Source organism: Castanea sativa, chromosome 12 (genome assembly GCF_040712315.1).
Source record: "Castanea sativa cultivar Marrone di Chiusa Pesio chromosome 12, ASM4071231v1".
NCBI lineage: Eukaryota > Viridiplantae > Streptophyta > Magnoliopsida > Fagales > Fagaceae > Castanea > Castanea sativa.
In genome coordinates, this window is record NC_134024.1 from 41570371 (window position 1) to 41588463 (window position 18093).

At 35.0% G+C, this 18093-nt stretch overlaps 1 protein-coding gene across 3 annotated transcripts; it reads left to right on the forward strand.

The window, feature by feature from the left end:
* Positions 1-5745: 5745 nt before the first annotated feature.
* On the forward strand, positions 5746-16831 carry LOC142619902 (transcription factor PIF1). 3 transcript variants are annotated; one of them, XR_012841614.1, is made up of 10 exons: positions 5746-5949; positions 6045-6117; positions 6205-6970; positions 12417-12515; positions 12613-12678; positions 12818-12883; positions 13726-14109; positions 15313-15391; positions 16264-16359; positions 16458-16831. XR_012841614.1 is itself a non-coding variant. In XM_075793262.1 (8 exons), exons 1-8 carry the CDS (start codon positions 6020-6022, stop codon positions 16460-16462), a joined length of 1563 nt encoding a protein of 520 aa, XP_075649377.1. In that variant the 5' UTR covers positions 5869-6019; the 3' UTR covers positions 16463-16831. The 3 variants fall into 3 exon arrangements, 1 of the variants encoding a protein (XP_075649377.1); XR_012841613.1 differs by having other exon boundaries at positions 5869-6117; XM_075793262.1 differs by lacking the exon at positions 16264-16359 and having other exon boundaries at positions 5869-6117.
* The last annotated feature ends 1262 nt before the right edge of the window (positions 16832-18093 follow it).

Genomic DNA, 18093 nt, shown 5'->3' on the forward strand with positions numbered 1-18093 from the left:
ATGTTAAATTTTTTTTACTGGGAGATGTAGTCCTAGACTAAAACTGAGTTTGTAACTAGATTTTGTCATTTTATTAAGGGTCTTGTTAAAGAATATCCTTAGATCATTTGTTAATGGATCATTTTAGGAAAGTTTTAATATTATTTCCATGTAAATTATAAAAAAAAATAATAAAAAAAAAGTTAGTTACTTTTTCATTTGGCATAAAAAATTTTAAAATATAATTTCTGAACTAAACTAGTGCCTTTAAAATATTAGTTAACTTTTTCTTTTTCTTTTTCTTTTTTAAATGCATAATTCTAGAATACTTTATAGCCCGGAGACTTACTAGACACCTACTCGTTTATGAATTGAAAACATTAGGGATGTTTGGTACATGTGTTTAAATAACAGTTATCGTTGTTTAAATATTAAAAGACATATTTTCACAACACTTTTTAACTCACATGTATTTCTATAACACTTAAGCAACGATACTAAAAATTTCTAACCAAATGGACCCTTCTTTTTTTTTTTTTGGAAGAAAGGTTGTAAAATTGAAAACATAATTTGACTGTTGATCTTGAATTGAAAACATTCTCTGACTGACTGACTGTTGATCAAATTTACTTTTGGAGACTATCATCAGAAAAGGAGAAGAAAAAAACCCTAAGTAAAGGAAAAGCCTTTTGGAAATTTGGAATCGGTTAACTTTTGGTTTAATTGTCATTTTCTGCATATTGCAATCCCAAACGCTCGCAATTGATTGATATCTTGTATGGGAGTAGCTTGCTTACATGTTACAATCACTACACTAAACAACCATTGAAGTGTTCTGGGCTAATAATATCTATCCACAATTTGGTTTCTTAGATATGCAATCATTCACCACACACAACAGAGATTTTATAACAAATAGTCATTATCAAAAAATTCAACACGAACCATAACGACAACGTTTAAAAAGTCAAAAGTGCCAAAAAAGAAATTTCGAGAGTGAGTATCAGAGTTTGACGTCCAACTACCTCGGTAAATATTTAAAAAACACACTCACATGCACAACTCATGATTTTTAGAGTAATTTTAAGACTACACCATTTACCATACTATTTTTTTTAACAATCTTACGTGGTACCTTCTCAATAAAAAATTGTGGTAGATTTTGACCAATTGACTGTCACTTTACATGAACTCATCATTTTTTCTCCTCTGATTGTCACTCTACTTCTCTCCTAAGGGTTACAATTAGCGCGTCATCATGTGGTTGCGTTGTTCCCTCAAGGTTGTCATCATCGAAAGCTATCTTTTCCTTACTCGACTTGAGCTTCTTCTCAAGGCAGTTAATTTCCTTTGGTTCCTGCTGGGGAGTAACACTGAGTATCCCCCTTCAACAACTAGCGCTAACTCCGATTGATGTAGCGTGTGTAACTTCGATCATGTCGAGGGGAGGTGGCATTGCTCCTCCTCGGCTTTCTGACACCTGTCTTGTAGTACTGCCCCCTTGATTGATCACATACTCCCTCAAATGCCTAGCTTTGACCAACTATTCCAAGTAATCCTTGAATGTTCTGCATTGCTCAGTAATATGCCCCTTTTCTTGGTGATAAGTGCAATACAAATTCTATTTCCTCCTAATTGGATCTTCACTCATTTTACCAAGTTAGCGGAAATAAAGCTCATGCTTAATCTTCTCCAAGATTTTATTCACAGGCTCTTTAAAAGTGATGTTCACTCCTTTCCTTTTGCTAATGGGGTTCTATCCCCCAGTCTCCCTTCTGGACCTTTGTTGAAAGTCCCTAATCTGGGATTCCTTCTGGTACTAAAACACAGCAAGGGCTTTCGCTTTATTTTGTAGTCTATCGTCCTCTAGTCTCTTGTGTTCTTCTATGCGCCTCATCAATTGGTTCATGTTCTTGGGAGGTTGCATGGTCAAGGAGTCCCTTAGCTCGAAATGAATGGGTAGCCAAATTTGAAAGTGCTCACGACCACATGTTTGTTGTCTCCCCTAATCTTATTATACAGCTCCCAATACCTATTTGAATAGGACCGAAGAGTCTCCCTGCTCCCCATGGCCATCGATAGCAATGCGTTGATAGGTTGCAATTCTCGGCTGCAAGTTACAAACCTGGCTCTAAAGGCTTGGATGAGCTCGAAAAAGCTATGGATGGATCCTTTCTTCAGGTTGTTGAACCGTCTCATTGTTGTGGGGCCGAGACTGGAAGGGTACACCCCGCATAATAGCTCATCATTCCGAGAATAAAGAGCCATAAGTTGGGTAAAATGGCTTACGTGTTCCACTAGATCTGTCTTGCCATTGTAACAGGTGAACAGCGAGCGAATAAAGTGTCTCCGCATCTCGATGCCTTCTATTTCTTTGGAAAAGGTGACCGGGCTATCCTTTTTAATGCTCGACTCATGGCATTCATGGCAGCATTCAGATGCCCATCCTTTTCTCTCTTTAGTGATGTTGAATTTCTATCTCTGGACTCAATTGACCTGTCCCTAGATAGCTGAAAGTGACTTTGGTGTGATGATCTCCTAGCATAGTCGCTTCTCGAGCTATGGCTATGGGTTAATCCCTCAAGGGACCTCCTTTAGCTCTTGTGCCTAGCCTCCAACTCTAGTTCGTGGTCCTGGTTGCTTTGGTATGAACCTTCCGGCATGTATGAAACTGTCCTTTCTCCTCTAGATGATGCTGCATGCGAGTTATCTTGAGTTTCGTGTCCATCACTGCCACGATGCTCCCACGAACCTAAGGGCCTAAGATGAGCCCCTAAATCGGTTCCCACTGAACCCCACTGACCCTTCGCTTGCATGTTGCCCCTCTATCGAGTAGTTGCCTCCACCACCTCTAAACCTTCAACATAGTAGGATTTCCAACAGACGACGCCAAATGTGGTGGTTTGTTCCCAATAACCTACAATTGTTGGGCTTGGACCCCCAATTTACTTGTACTTTAGGTTGAGCTTATCCTAGAATAGGGGTCCAAAAAAGTGATTGGTGGTGTCATCGATGGGATACCAGTCCACCTATACATTAAACTACCTTGATTTTAGCTTAGACATGAAAGCTGCCAAGCAGCCGAGCCCCCTCTCTGAAATCCAAACAGGATTTTCTTCTCTTCGGAATGTGTTTTTCCTTACTTCTCTCATGTCTTTCTCCCCAAATTTTCCAACCCCCATTTCCTACCCCTCTTTCCCTATTTATATCATTCTTTCAGTGGAGTTGTTATGATGAGAGAATATATAGCATGTCTGTGGGTCACTCAGTGCGTATCACAGGTTAGAGAGGACCCATCTCCTGTTGTTAACATGACTCCTTAGTAACTCGTGCCCAACACTGGTTATTGCTCAACAGACAGATTTCCCCAAGGCATTATCTCTTGTTCTTGGCATATCTTGGATACTTTCCTACGTGCTCAGATAACTTCCAACTGCTAGGCGATGTGGGCCCGAATTGAGTCGAGATTGTCCCAACATAAGTAGTGACTAACACAATTCAACAGCCAGCCTACTATTCTCGGTCCATACAGTGGGTTTAAGTCCCATTCAACAATATTAATATATATGGGTTCATTTGACTTAGTTTAGAGATATTGTATTCACTACTATTAAGTTCTAGTTAATATACATTAGATCATCATAACCAAGGGCGGAGCAAGGATTTTTTGTTTGTTGGAGGCCAAATTTTGGTACTAATATATTACTTTCAAGTCAAGCTAACTCATTACACACATGCGTAAATGCACATACACAAATATAAACATTAATATTTTGATACTAAAGTAGGTCATAATTTATAAATATATTGTATATAAAATTAACAACTTTCATATGTATATTCGCGAGATAATTTTTTAGGAGAATTTATCATCTTTTAAACTCTAACGAGTATACAAAAGTTGTCTAATTTGATATTAAATATGTACAAAAAACTGAATTAGAGAAAACAAAAACCATTTTGTCTCTATAACTACTAGACCAATTGACAAATTCTATTGATTTTTAAGAATATCGTTGAACTAATTAAAACATATGGGAGGGCCAACTTCTAAAAAAAAATAGATATTTAGAGTTTTTAATAGTTATAGATAATATAAAATCATTTTTTAAATGTTTTGGGGGGGGGGGGGCGAAGGGGACGTCAAGCTTTCCTATAGCTCTGCCCCTGATCAGAACAATATTTGAACAGCTGGAATACCCTTAGCTTTTAGTATATTCTGAATTGATGATGGCTTGTTTAAATAAAAAATTCGATTAGCAACACTTCCAAAAGCCACGACCACATCAGATAATGATAATCATTAGTAACAGTGTGAGCTACAGGTAAGACAAACATATGTCAATAGCAAATTCTTGGTACCAAAAAGTAAACAAATTCGCACCTCAACTTGGCTAATTTATGCCACCAAAAAGCAAACCGAGGCTCCTGCAAGTCTGCAACCAATTGAAGCCACCAATGAGCAAAGGTGGTCCTTTATTTTTGAGATTTCCGAACGCAGAGTGGCATGCAAAGAAACAACCTTCCATGCGAGAGAAAGAGGAAAAAAAAATGTTGAAATCCCTTGTTTTTGCTTTCAGTAGGATTCAAACTAAGACGTTGATTCATTAATTGTGGGTTTCAAGTTATTTTCTTTGTGCTTTTAGTGAGCTAGAAATTGAATATAGGTAAATGCTTATTTTCTATTTCCTTTGTAGTTTGAGAACTATTTTTGTTTTTAACTTGTTTGGGGTTACTAAACAAGTTTTTTGGGTTAGAAAATAGAAAACTATTCTTAAGAATAAAAAAAAAACTGGGAAACGAAAAACAGTTAAGAAACATAGCAAAGATCTTTTAACAGTTGCAAACTACTTCCCCAAAACACTTTTAGAGAAAAAGATAATGAAAACGATTAGAAAGGATTGGTTGAGCAAGAAAACAGTGGAAGAAAAGAAAGGAGAGAGAATTTGTACCATACATAATATATATACTCTCATAGTGCGCCCCCCCCCCCCACATGAGCACTATTGCGAAATGTCCCCACGAGACCGATTGGGGTATATTGATTATTGGATGTCCAGATGCCTGTCTTATTATCACTACTAGTGTCCACGATGAACAACATTGACTGAATAAGCATAATTTATTCCCAGAACTTTTGGGTAAAATAAATTAATGTTAGACCAAAGTAGCAAAACCACTACACTACTTCTTAAAAACACTGATTAAAAAAAACTTTGACTTTCAAACAGTAAACTTATCTTGTTTGACTTTTAAATAATGTGTAGGGGACTTATTTAAATAAGATATGTGAATATATATATATATATATATATATATATATATTTTGATAATCAGAAAGAGGGAGCGGGGTGACCATGTGTGACTCACTCTGTGGGCATAACTATAAAAGCACCTCCCACTAGAGAATGCTGGATTGAGGCATTACTCCTATCTTCGGTACTCACCAAAATTCGAATGAGGGATCATTGTGCATACACCCTGAAAACTTTACTGCTAGGCCACCCTCTTGGGTGAATAATTTAATACATTATCATTTAATGATTTAAAAAAAAAATACTAAATATATTTGAAACCAAAATTTGTTAAAATAATGAAATAAAAGAAAACAAAAATATGTGGAGTCCGGAAAGAAAGCAAGAAGCGCACATGGTAACAAAAATCAATTTCGTCAGTTTCCTATTAACATTATTCCGAGTGACCTTATCTTTGTACTGCTGCAAGAGGCATTAGAGCACAAAAAGCAAAGATACACAAACACCTAACACAAATGAAAATCTTCACTACATAATTTCTCCATTTCCCTCTCTCTCTCTCTCTCTCTCTCTCCTCTTTCACATACATAAACCACACAACAGAAGAGTCATAGAGTTGTCGAGAGACACAAAAACACCAAATTTCACAAAGTCTCTTCATCTACATATATATATGGCATCCATAACCTTATAACAGATTCGAAATTTTTTGAGGGTGAGTGAGTTTTTGATTTTGCTCATCGAATTGCAGGTTATTGTTTGTTTGAGGTAAAAAAAAAAAAAGGATGATTAATCATCACTGCGTTCCAGATTTTGAAATGGACGAAGATTACTCATTCCCTACCTCATCTTCTGCTGTTTCTCGCTCCAGAAAATCACCTTTGTAAGCTTTTCTTTAATTATTCAATTCTTTCCTCAAGTACTGAAATTATTTCAAAAAAAAAAAAAAATTATACTGAGAAATACACAGGCCAGAAGAGGAGATCATGGAGCTGTTGTGGCAAAACGGGCAAGTGGTTATGCAGAGTCAAAACCAAAGATCTATAAGAAGATCTCCACCGCCGAAATTGGAACAAGAGAACGACAACAACAACAACAACAACAACCATCTATTTATGCAAGAAGATGAAATGGCAGCTTGGCTTCACTACCCTCTGGATGAGGACAATTTCTGTGCACAACTTGAACTTCTTGACAACAACAACAACATGAACATGAGTAGTCAGAGTCAGACTACTACTCAGACCAATATTAACCCTATGGTTCGGTCAAGCCAGCCGCAGCCGCAGCCGCCGCCGTTGAGGCCACCGATTCCGCCTTCGAGGAGGAGTGAGTTGGCGGAGTCGAAGATGAGTCAGTTCCCGTCGAGACAAAAGGGTTATTATGATGAAGAAACTAACAAGAGAATGGCGGCGGCGGTGAGGGAATCGAGTACGATGGTGGATTCGAACGAGACTCCCGAGACTTGGGCTGTGGTGGATAAGGGTTGCGCTACCATGAGCGTAGGTGGCGCTGAGGTGGCAGTTACATCTTCCGGTGGCGGCGGTGGTGGTGGTGGTGGTGATAGGAGCAAGGTGGAGATGATGACTTGTGAGATGACGGTGACTTCATCGCCGGGGTGTTCGAGTGCAAGTGCGGAGGCGGATCAGAAGGAAGAGGCGGCGGCAGGTGAAGATCGGAAGCGGAAATCAATAGAAGCCGACGACGCCGACGCCGCCGACGAGTGCCACAGCGAGGTATGTCATTAACTCCACTTTCAACGACTTTTTCACTCCCACTCTCTTGGCTATCCTGATTAGGTGTGACGTTGGTCAACGTCACTTTCTTCATCTATCTAAAATCTATCATTACATATATCTTATCTTTTTGGGAGAAATTATTTTATTCAACACGAGAGTTTAATTCATATAATTGAGTGAATAAATAAGGATTTCATTCAGAAAAAAAAAAATAGAGTGAATAAATAATGAACACATACGGATTTCATTCATTATTAATCAGGCTTTGCTTTGTACTCCTATAAAAAAAAAAAAAAAAAAAAAAGTACTTTTTATCTCGCCAGATGTTTCTGTCATATGCATACTTTGTATGTCTTACCCAGGTTCTTGGATTTGCTGACACTATTTTCCAATTTTTAATTTAATTGAGAGTTGTACAATCAAATTGGGAAAAAAAGACATTCTCAAAAAAAAAAAAAAGGGAAAAAAGAAAAAGAAAAGGAGATTTTGGTACATAAGTACATTAAAATTGCTTGTTTCGATATGCTAGACTAGTGATGACAAAATGAGGTTTCGTATAGAAATAAGACAACCTTCGGAACTGGTTGGTACCTGCGATGGAAACTCATGCGCTATACCATATGTGTGTACTGTTGCATACACGTGTTGTTTATGTGTGCAATATCATTCTATATAGGAAAATATTCACTTGAAGCAAATTCTTCATGGAGCATGAATGAATGTCTATTGGAAAAAAAAAATCTAAAAAAACGAGTCGACCCAAATATATATTTTTTTTTTTAAATAAGTCCAAACATAAAAAATAAAAAATAAAAAATTGGCACTTAATGCTGTTGTAAATTGGTAACCAAAAAAAAAATATTAAACTATGTATTTAGTTCGTATTTTTTACATTATATTTCAATTCAAATTCTAATATTTTAATTTAGCCTCTAACATTTTAATGTTATGTTAATTTAGCCTCCATCATTAACTTTTGAATGGAAATTGCTAATGTAACAAATAATCAAAATAGTGGGTTTTAATTAGCTCAATTGGTAAAGTTTTTGATGGTTGTATAAGAGATCTGGTGTTCAATCTCTGTCTACACCAAAAACTGATTAATGTCTTGGTTTGATGATAAAGAGCTATCATCAGGAGCGAACGCCATAAATTAAAACTTTCTAAAAATAATAGCCAAAATAAAAAAATTAGTTTACTCTCGTATCAACAAAATCTAATTTTTTATTTTGAGTGTTAGTCATGTCAACTATTTTTATCAAAGACAATAACTTGATCATACATTAAAAGATTAAAAATTAAATTGACACACTTAACCTTTTTAAGTATCAAATTAAAATATAATATTATAATATGGTATGAATGATTGGTTGCCCATAAACATTTTGCCGAAAAAGCTGGAAAAATGTTGTGACATTTTCGGTGCATGCATGTATTCGGTTCATTAATGCTTTTAAGGCTGTTGGGGCACACGTGGCAGAGATGTCTTTCTTTGTAAGAAGCCACGTGTGTGATGGAGTTTAATTTTTCGGAAAGGTGAAGGACGATTGGTAAGTGATGTGGGCTGCAGATTGTCCGAGGGAAAAGATATATGATTGATTATTTTTTTGGCGTGGACGGTGTGGACGTGTTTCTCGGGACTGGCTTCTTCGTCTCCTTCCCTTGTTTTAGCATTACCAATTTCTTTCAAACACCAAACATTAATAACACATGGTTTGGAAAATTGAAATGTGAACTCTAGCCGAACTAACTCACAAATTGTCGTGCATTTATTAGGTCACATGTGTGTGAGTTGTGACCACTGACAATTATTGCTCATGTTTATCCAACTCATCAATATATGCAACACATCACATGGAGCCTAGACTGACATATCGGCGGAACCAAAATTCCACACGGATATCTCACTCTCAACTGTGTACAACATCCATTTAGTCATGAGGCTGTCCAAGCTTGACCGACTAATTGGTGATGATTTTCTATCGCACTCACACCTAGATGGACGTACTTTTTATTTTTAATGGACAAAATTTAGGTATTGTTACTTAGATTTTCCTCTTAAGATTCAACTCAATAATGAGTTTTTTCTATCTTATGAGAAAAATTCAGAATCTTAAAAAGAAAACTTAAGAAATAACACTTAAGTATTGTACTTAAGTCTTACCTTTTTTTTTTTCAATTTTTTGAACGGATTAGAAATTGTTTGGGCTTCTTCATGTGTTAGGGTTGAAACTTTTTCCTTACGTTTTTTTTACTTGAGATTAGGTAGTGTTGGTTGAAATTTTCATGATAAGATCTAGGATCATAATAATGTTGGGTATGGCTTGTGTCTAGTGGTCATTGGACACGTTAGGATACAGACACGTGTCCAAGATTGGACACGTGTCCGCATCGCAATGTGTCTAGTGGCACTGGTCACTGGACACAAACTCCACTCAATAATGTTTTTTGCCACAGCTAGCTGACTATGAGTAGTTGAGAGAAGAAGAAAAAAAAAAAAAAAGTTTATATGATAAGCAACTAGTTAAAGTTTGCCACATTAGAGTTGTGACAAAATAAGTTAAAAGATGTAGAAGAATAAAATAAATAAGTAAAATATATGAAAGAGACACATTGTGGCTTGTGCAAATCATAATTATTATTCTTATGACGACCGCACACTTTTGGTACGATGATCACTCCACAAATTTAAGTGCTTGTGAGGTGTGGAAGGGCAAGGGTTGGAGTTCAACTCTGCCGGAGGGAGCTTCACATACATATATACACTTAGATTAGATTAAAGTAGAATTTCTATCTTGTATCAAAATAAAAATTATCATTCTCATGTGTTTGTATAGAAAATTTCATGAGTAATACTAGGAACGCACCCAAATCCACCCCCTGCTTGTATGTTAAGTCTTGATTAGATTTCATCTTCAAATACTTGTGCTTTAATCCAATCAAGACTCTCTTTTTTCTTTTTCTTTTTTGAGGGGGAAAATCCAATCAAGACTTGACATACAAGTAGGGTATGGATTTGCATGTGAGAATGGGTGTATCCCTAGCATTACTTTGACTTTACTTTTCTCAAATTATAATGGATATCACTAATTAAATTTATGATAAAATATACTATTTACGCAAGAGAAGTTAATAAATTATTATTATACTCCCAAAATATTGTATAATATTATGTGGATTCATCCTAAATGAATTGAACGTACTGAAAACACCCCAATTTGAGCGTGGTCTCTCACACGTACATACATGGTGTTTTTTTTTTTTTTTTTTTTTTTCATACATGGTTTTTGGCATCATAGCATATAAGAACTGGCAAGGTCGAGTTAGAAATTTTGTTCGTGGGGTTAGATTTTCATATATATATATATATATATATAGAGTGAGAGAGAGAGAGAGCGTGCGTATTTGCATAAAAAGTGTGAATTAAAAAATTGAAAACTATCATGCTTTTTGAGAGAAAAGTAAACTAATACCATACTAAAATTCTTGATTCAATCCCTTTTGAACTTCTTAATTTTATATTATTTTTTTAAGGAAAATGCTAATGAATGCACTTAGGGCATTAGTTAATAATCCTTTTAAAGAAAGTTTTTATGGGAAAAGAAAAGAAAAGAATTAGAGTATGTTTGGTAACAGTTTTTGTTTTCTATTTTCAAAAACTTGTTTTTGGAAATATAAAGAGAAAACAATTTTCTTGTATTTTTGAAATCAAAAACATGTTTGGTTAGTTAAAATTAAAAAGATAGTTTTTTTAAGAAAATAATAGAAAATACTAAAATATGTTTTATTAGGATTTGAACTTTAATGTTAACTCATTAAATAAGATAGATTCATTAAATTAAATGTGTTTTTTCATTAACTTTTGAAAATTAGAAACTGAAAACAGCCTTTTGCATGTTTTCAGTTTCCTTCACAAATTGAGTTTTGAAAACAATTTTTGTTTTTTGCCCATTTTGAGTTGCCAAACAAGTTTTTCAGTCTCAAAAATAGAAAATTGTTTTTGAAAACATAAAATAAGGAGAAAAAACAGTTACCAAACATACCCTTAATGTTTTGATAGTTTTTTCTATTTCCTATAAAAATGGTGTCAAAATTTGCCTATGAGCCATTATGGCCCCCACCCCAATATTTATCTCCGCCCCCTATGTGCTATTATGGAGGACTACGTGTTGAAATTATGATTTTCAGTATGTGAATGGTAGTCTATTATTCTACAGTGGCAAATTTATTGTCCAGTTTGGACCAGCTGCTTTCTATTTTTATAACTTTTCTTTTGTCATTACTCATTAGCAGACATTTTCCTACCCACTATTTTTATTAAATTAAGTCTAGAAAAGAAAGAGCTCTTAGAGAGAGCTTGTTTTCCGAATATTTTTATTGGAAAACAAGCGTTAGAAAATAAGCCTTATTTTTACTAGGGTTTTCCATTAACTAAAAATTGTTTTCCGTTGACTGATATTTTTTATGCTACTAAACATTTTAAAATGTGGAAAAATATCTTTACAGAAGATCTTCCTGCAAAACAAAGTGTTATAGTGAAGTAATAAATGGCAGGGAAGCCAACTATAATTCACATCATATAGAGAGCTGAGGGAATTTATATTAGAAAAATTGTGCTTGTTGTTTCCCTCTCATTAGTGTTGGGCCGTTGGCGTTTATTTGATAACTAAATTCTCTCCAAAAAAATACTAGAGCATAAAAAGTATTGGTACTTGGCTGGACTAGCGTCTTGTCATGCAATTTTTAGGTTCTGTTAGAGGATTTTTTTTATGGGTCAAGCCTTGTGCGATGACAAATGTCTTTTATCAAAAGTGACTAGTCACGAGTTCAAGCCGGGAATTGACCTCTTCAAAAAAAAAATTAGTGGTAAGTTGACACATTTTGGATCTGTTTTCAGGTCATCCCAGTTATATAGTCTATAGATAATGGATAGTAGGAGCTAAGAATGAGACATTGTGTTATGATCCTAGTGTTCCATGTTGCTTAAATATAAACTTAAACATGTATTTATAAGCTCTTGAGCACCCTCCCCTTGCAAGCCGGTTTGCAAGGGTGAGTTCTACCTATTGGTTTGTAACACATTGGTGATGATGAGCATTTGCTTTACATGCTGAAAATTTTGGGAGCCAGAGGGAAAGCCTTTAAATATGCAATCAAGTGCTACGTATATGGCACTGCTAGCTTCAAGAGAAAAAAAAATGAGCTATTGCCTGAAGTATTTTTTTAGAAGATGTTTCAGGCCAAATTAATGGTCATACTTGAAAATAGATTGCGTGTTTTATGTTCATGGTGCTTTTATGTGCACACATGCTAATGCTATAACTTCTTTTTCCTGTTTATGTTTTTGGGCTCAATACCCCTGTACTCCTTTTTAATATCCTTATTGATTGTAGTTGGCTTTATATGATCTTATTGTTTTCTTTTTTTTATTTTATTGTAAAAGGATGTTGAGTTTGAATCTGCCGATGCAAAGAAACGGGTTCGTGGATCAACCTCTACAAAGAGATCCCGTGCTGCAGAGGTCCACAATCTTTCGGAGAGGGTCTGTACTCTTTACGAGTATACTAATAATTTTGACACTGTCCCTATTTCATGGGGTTTTTTTACTTCAAATGGTTAAATGTTGCTTTCATGTGCAGAGACGTCGAGATAGGATAAATGAGAAGATGAAGGCTTTGCAGGAACTCATACCTCGTTGCAACAAGGTCAGTCACACATAATCTATTTAATTGAGATATTTCCCAACTATTAGGATAGCAGCTTTAAAAATAAAATAAAAACGTAGATGTTTGTTTTAATATGCTGTTGACTTATTTTATAATTCTTGTTCATTCTAAATTCCAGTCAGACAAAGCTTCAATGCTGGATGAGGCAATTGAGTACTTGAAGTCACTTCAGTTGCAAGTACAGGTATATTGTTTTTATCTTGTTTCTCAAATGCAAATGTTTCCACGAATGGTCCAATTGCCTCAGTCATATTTTATTTGCAAGCTCGATGAAAATAAATCTCTAATTATTGAGATACATAACTCTACTCCTGAAGAAAGTGTTGTTTTGCTTAATTGCAGGTGTGGTTTTTATGTAGTAGACATAATCATGAGAGTCATAATCCTATTATTACAATACTAGTAGTATAATATGTCTGCATTATTTGTGCTACCCCCTTACTTCTCTGTGGTTGCATGAATAATATGGCTGCAGAGTGAGTCTTTGTATTCTTATCTTCCAATAAAAGAACAAAGGGCATTGGCATTGGCATACATTATATTAGTTTTTATTACCTAGGCATGCCAAGATATTTCCTATTAGCACTAGAGACATATGGAGTAACCTATGCTCGTCAATTGTTTGATCTTATCTAAAGGGTCCTCTAGGGTCAATGTAATAAATACAGTCCTCGTCAAGAAAAAACATGTATATAATGTACTTTCTAACATTTACTTTTTCTTAGACACAGGTACTAGAAAGTTTCTGCTACAGAAAATGAAGGATTATCAGCATTCTATTTTTGAAAGTTGACTTAGCTTTTAGGTATTTTCCAGCATGTAGCATGGTCCATTTAATTTGAAGACTGCATATTTAAAAATGATGTCACAATCTGCATATTGTGCAGTTATACAAGTTCTTGGTATACAAACACATATTTCTTTACTTCATTTTTTGATTGCATATGGTTAATATCTTCACCAATAAAAATTATGACCTTCATGCATTATTCATAACGAAAATTAGGTGTTAAAAAATTTCTGCAGATGATGTCCATGGGATGTGGCATGGTCCCTATGATGTTTCCTGGTGTCCAGCAGTATATGCCAACAATGGGTATGGGAATTGGGATGGGCATGGGCATGGGCATGGAAATGGGCATCAACCGGCCTATGTTTCCATTTCCCAATATGTTAGCTGGTTCAGGGTTGCCAACAGGAGCAGCAGCTCATCTGGGACCAAGATTCCCAATGCCAGCTTTCATGCCGCCTGTTCCTGTGCCCGATCCTTCCAAAATCCAATCAAACCAGTCAGAACAAATGCTGAACTCACTTGGGGCACAACATCCAAGCCAGTCATGGTTCCCAAATTTTACCGATCCTTATCAGCAGTATGTTGCTCCCCACCAAATGCAGTTACCGCTACCACGGGTACTTTTCCTTCTTAATCTTGCCTCTTGAGTTAGGGCTTAGATGTGTTTGTGAAACTTCTTTGCCACCTCTATGTAATATAAGATTACCACTTACATAGTTCTGTTTCTTCTGATAAGAGAAATTATCATTTTGCACTATTCCAGGCTATTTGTAGACCACTATGAATCCATACACATAGATTGAAAGATCACGATACCACTCTTCCTACATTGTCATAATTTTTTATTCAGTATATCTGGTTACAGCATTATTAATATTAAGGAGTAGCAAAAAAAAAAAAAAATTTGCCTGTTTGTCCTAGGTTATCATACCTTTTTATAGAGAACATGTTACAATCTTGTTAAGAGCAATTAAGCTCAGGCTTGAGTTACTCCTGTCCTGTCTTCCTTTTTCTTTAGAATTTATTAAAAAAATATTGCTTCTCATTACTTAAATTGATAAGAAATTTTCTAATTCATTTGTAGCTTACCACATGCTTGAGGTTAATGTGCATGGCCCTGTTCCATCACTATTCTCTTGGGACCAATATTGTCAAAAGCATCAAGCACACTTAAGCCTGTAGGCCTCCTAGAGTCTAGGCACAAAGCACGACTTATTGAAGTAAAATGCACATTTTTCAAATATAATGTATAATAGCTTTTAATAAAAGTATGCATGACATATAATTGAAAAAAGTTTACTCAAGAAGGTAATATATTTTGTCTATTAGCTCAAATGGATGCGTTGTACAAAGCTTGTAAATCCAAATTTAAGCACAAATATTTATATAATTCCATTGTACTTACAAATATACATAACTATAACACCTATGATAAAACTTTAAGTTGTGGTTCAATCAAAATATATCTAAAAGACATAGGCCAAATGGCAAAAGAATAGTAAATTGTCTTGTTTGTCTTTTAATATGCAAACAATGAATTGTTTTTTCTATTACACCACTTTAAGAATGCTGTTTTTATAATAAATAAATAATTTATATCATTTCCTTCAAAAACAAGTGGTTAATTTTTATCATTCATATATTTTTTTAACCAACAAATAATACAGATTGCTTAGGCGTGCCTTGTGCTTCTTCAAAAAGAATCCGAAAAGCTTGAACAGAACTTAGGGTTTTGAGTTTTAAGCAAAACCTTAGCACACTTTTAACTAAACTACTTGGGATAAGTAGTTGAAACTAATAAGGTCTATTTCCTTTTGCAGAATCAAGCAATGGCCCAGCCAAGTACTAGCAAGCCAAGCTCCAGTAGAGGACCTGAAAATCTTGACAATAACCAATCAGGTAGGCTGGCTACAAAATAGATCTAAGTTTTATTATTATTATTATGTCATTATGGGAAAACAAAAAAGTAAAAGTAAAAAGCTTAGTTGACTGTATTACTGTATTCTACATTCTATTGGGGACAAAATTTAGCTCCAAACTAGGTTAGAGCTATCTTCTCCAACCCACTACATGAAGGTTTATAAGACTATTCATTTATATTATTTAAACAGGTCACGTGATTCATTTAAAAAGGAACAAAGTTTAGTTACAAAATTGTTTGTAATATTAGGCTACAACCTTACTTAATATCTTTTTATTGGAAGTGAATTTTGACAAATCCATCTTTAGATTACAACTTCTTTTTATATCCCTATGCTTGTAAAATTACTAAAAATTAAAGATTAATAGCTATGTTATCAATACATTGTTTAAATTGTAAGTTTTTGTGGTTTAAAATAATGCATAAAATATAAGCTTATAGATTATATAGTAAATAATATCCGATTGACACAAAATTTGAAATGTGTATTAAGAGAGTAAGGAACATGCGATTTAACGGTTAAATTTTCAAAATATGTAGTCATATGACTAAAACTATAGATTGGTTTAAAGTTAAAAATTTTCCTTACTATCCTCCACTTCGAATCTTGACAATTTGAAAGTTGCATTTTAATTTGAGTGGAGGTTTTCTTTTTCTTTTTTAATTCTTTTGGAAAGGAATAATATAGTCTTGAGCTATATCAGTCACAACTGACAAACTATGAAACAAGTAGATTGTCAGGGTTTGATATCTATGCTACATATAATAATAATGACTCAATCCCAAGTAATTTTCACCATCCAACATCTCCTGACAGTTCCCTATTTTTTTTTTTGGATGATTTCCTAAGGGACATGACATGTGAATAGCAAAGATCCTTGGCTGGCTAAGAATTCGCAAGATGCAGCAATCTGTTCTATAGTTGGTGCCAACTACTCTATAAAAAGTAATGCCTTGTGATATATCAATGTAAATGAGGATTATACAGATATAACACAGAACTTGGATAATACCACTAATATTGTGAATTTTTGTTCATTACAGGTTGAAGCCTTCACCCTGATGGATCAAGTATAGGACTTGTGCCTGCTAAGTTTTGTAATGTAGGAGAACAACACTTTATTGAGAGAAGCTTTCTCCGATGGAGGCTGATACATTGTAAAGTAGCTGATATGCAATTCCCTTTTAAAATAAAGTTTTCCCTTCCATATATTATATCAACTAGCTTGTTAGCTTGTAAGTTGTAACCTCATGCATATATTTATATACTTAAAAGATATACATTAAGTTGCATAGTATAATTCTTACATATATAATTTAAATATTATTGATAGTCATTCTTATAATTTTTTTTTAACTCTTTAAAAAGTCTTGTAAGAATATTATTAGGTAGAAAATGTAAATTGTCCCTTTTTTTTTTTATGTTCATTAATTCTAGACTCTTTGGTTTTTATAGGTAATAACTCACTTAGATAGATGTTTATGATGTGATCCCACATTTGACTTCAAAATTAAGATATAAAATTCTCTAAAAATAAATAATTTAACCACAGTACACCCTTAATGCTATAGTCACTCTACAAGTATAAGTGTTTGTGGGATGTGAGGAGTAAGGGCCAGAGTTTAAGTTTTCAAGAAAGAATCTAACTGGAAAAAAGTACCTGTTAATATACCAATCTAGTTTTGTCATCACAACCAAATTATTATTTAGTCTTTTTAGCATAGGGTTGGTGGTGTTGGCCGGAGAGCCTCCAAGACAGACTTCAGATGCTCAAGCCCCCAAGTGCTCTTCCAATTCGTTATTATAAAGTAGCATGTCATTAAAGATTACTAGCACAAAACTTTCTTAAATATGGAAGGAACATTGGCGGGGCCGAAAGGCATCACAAAAAATCGTAATGAACCTCATTAATCCTAAAGGTTGTCTCAGGTTTCATTTTAATTTAACCTCAAATCTAGTTTAAGACCAGCCCTTTCCTTTCTGTAGTGGGAAGTTTTTAGGCTATATGGTAACTCACCGGGGAATTGAGGTGAATCCTGCTCAGGTTAAGGCCATTAACAACTTACACCCACCTCGGAATCCTAAAGAAGTACAGAGATTAACAGGTATGACCGCTGCCCTCAACCGATTTATATCTCGGTCCGCGGACAGATGTAGGCCTTTCTTTTAGTTGTTGAATAAATGGAAGGGTTTTGAATGGACCGAGGAGTGTGCGGTGACTTTTCAACAGCTTAAAGAGTATCTCTCGCAACCACCCATTATGTCTCGGCCAGAAATCGATGAAATTCTGTTTGCATATATTGCAGTAGCTAATCATGCAGTTAGTTTGGTTCTTATACGAGATGATAGTAATATCCAGAGGCCAGTTTATTATGTAAGCAAGTCTCTGCATGAAGCCGAGGTGAGTTATTTGCCACTGGAGAAAGCTATTTTAGCGGTGGTGCATGGTACACGAAGGCTTCCTCATTATTTCCAATCCCTTACACAACTCCCTCTCAAATCTATACTTCGGAGTGCGGATTATACGGGAAGAATTGCGAAATGAGGCATTATTCTAGGAGCTTTTGATATCAAATATATGCCTCGCACCTCTACAAAGGGGCAAGTCATCGTGGATCTTGTGGCGGAATTTACTGAGCCCTCATTAGAAGAATATATTGAAGGATCAGGTGTGGGTAA

Coding starts and splice junctions, on each gene's coding strand:
- LOC142619902 (XM_075793262.1), top strand. CDS start 6,020: ATGATTAATCATCACTGCGTTCCAGATTTTGAAATGGACGAAGATTAC. Junction 6,118..6,204: donor CGCTCCAGAAAATCACCTTT/GTAAGCTTTTCT, acceptor AGAAATACACAG/GCCAGAAGAGGAGATCATGG. Junction 12,884..13,725: donor CACTTCAGTTGCAAGTACAG/GTATATTGTTTT, acceptor AAATTTCTGCAG/ATGATGTCCATGGGATGTGG.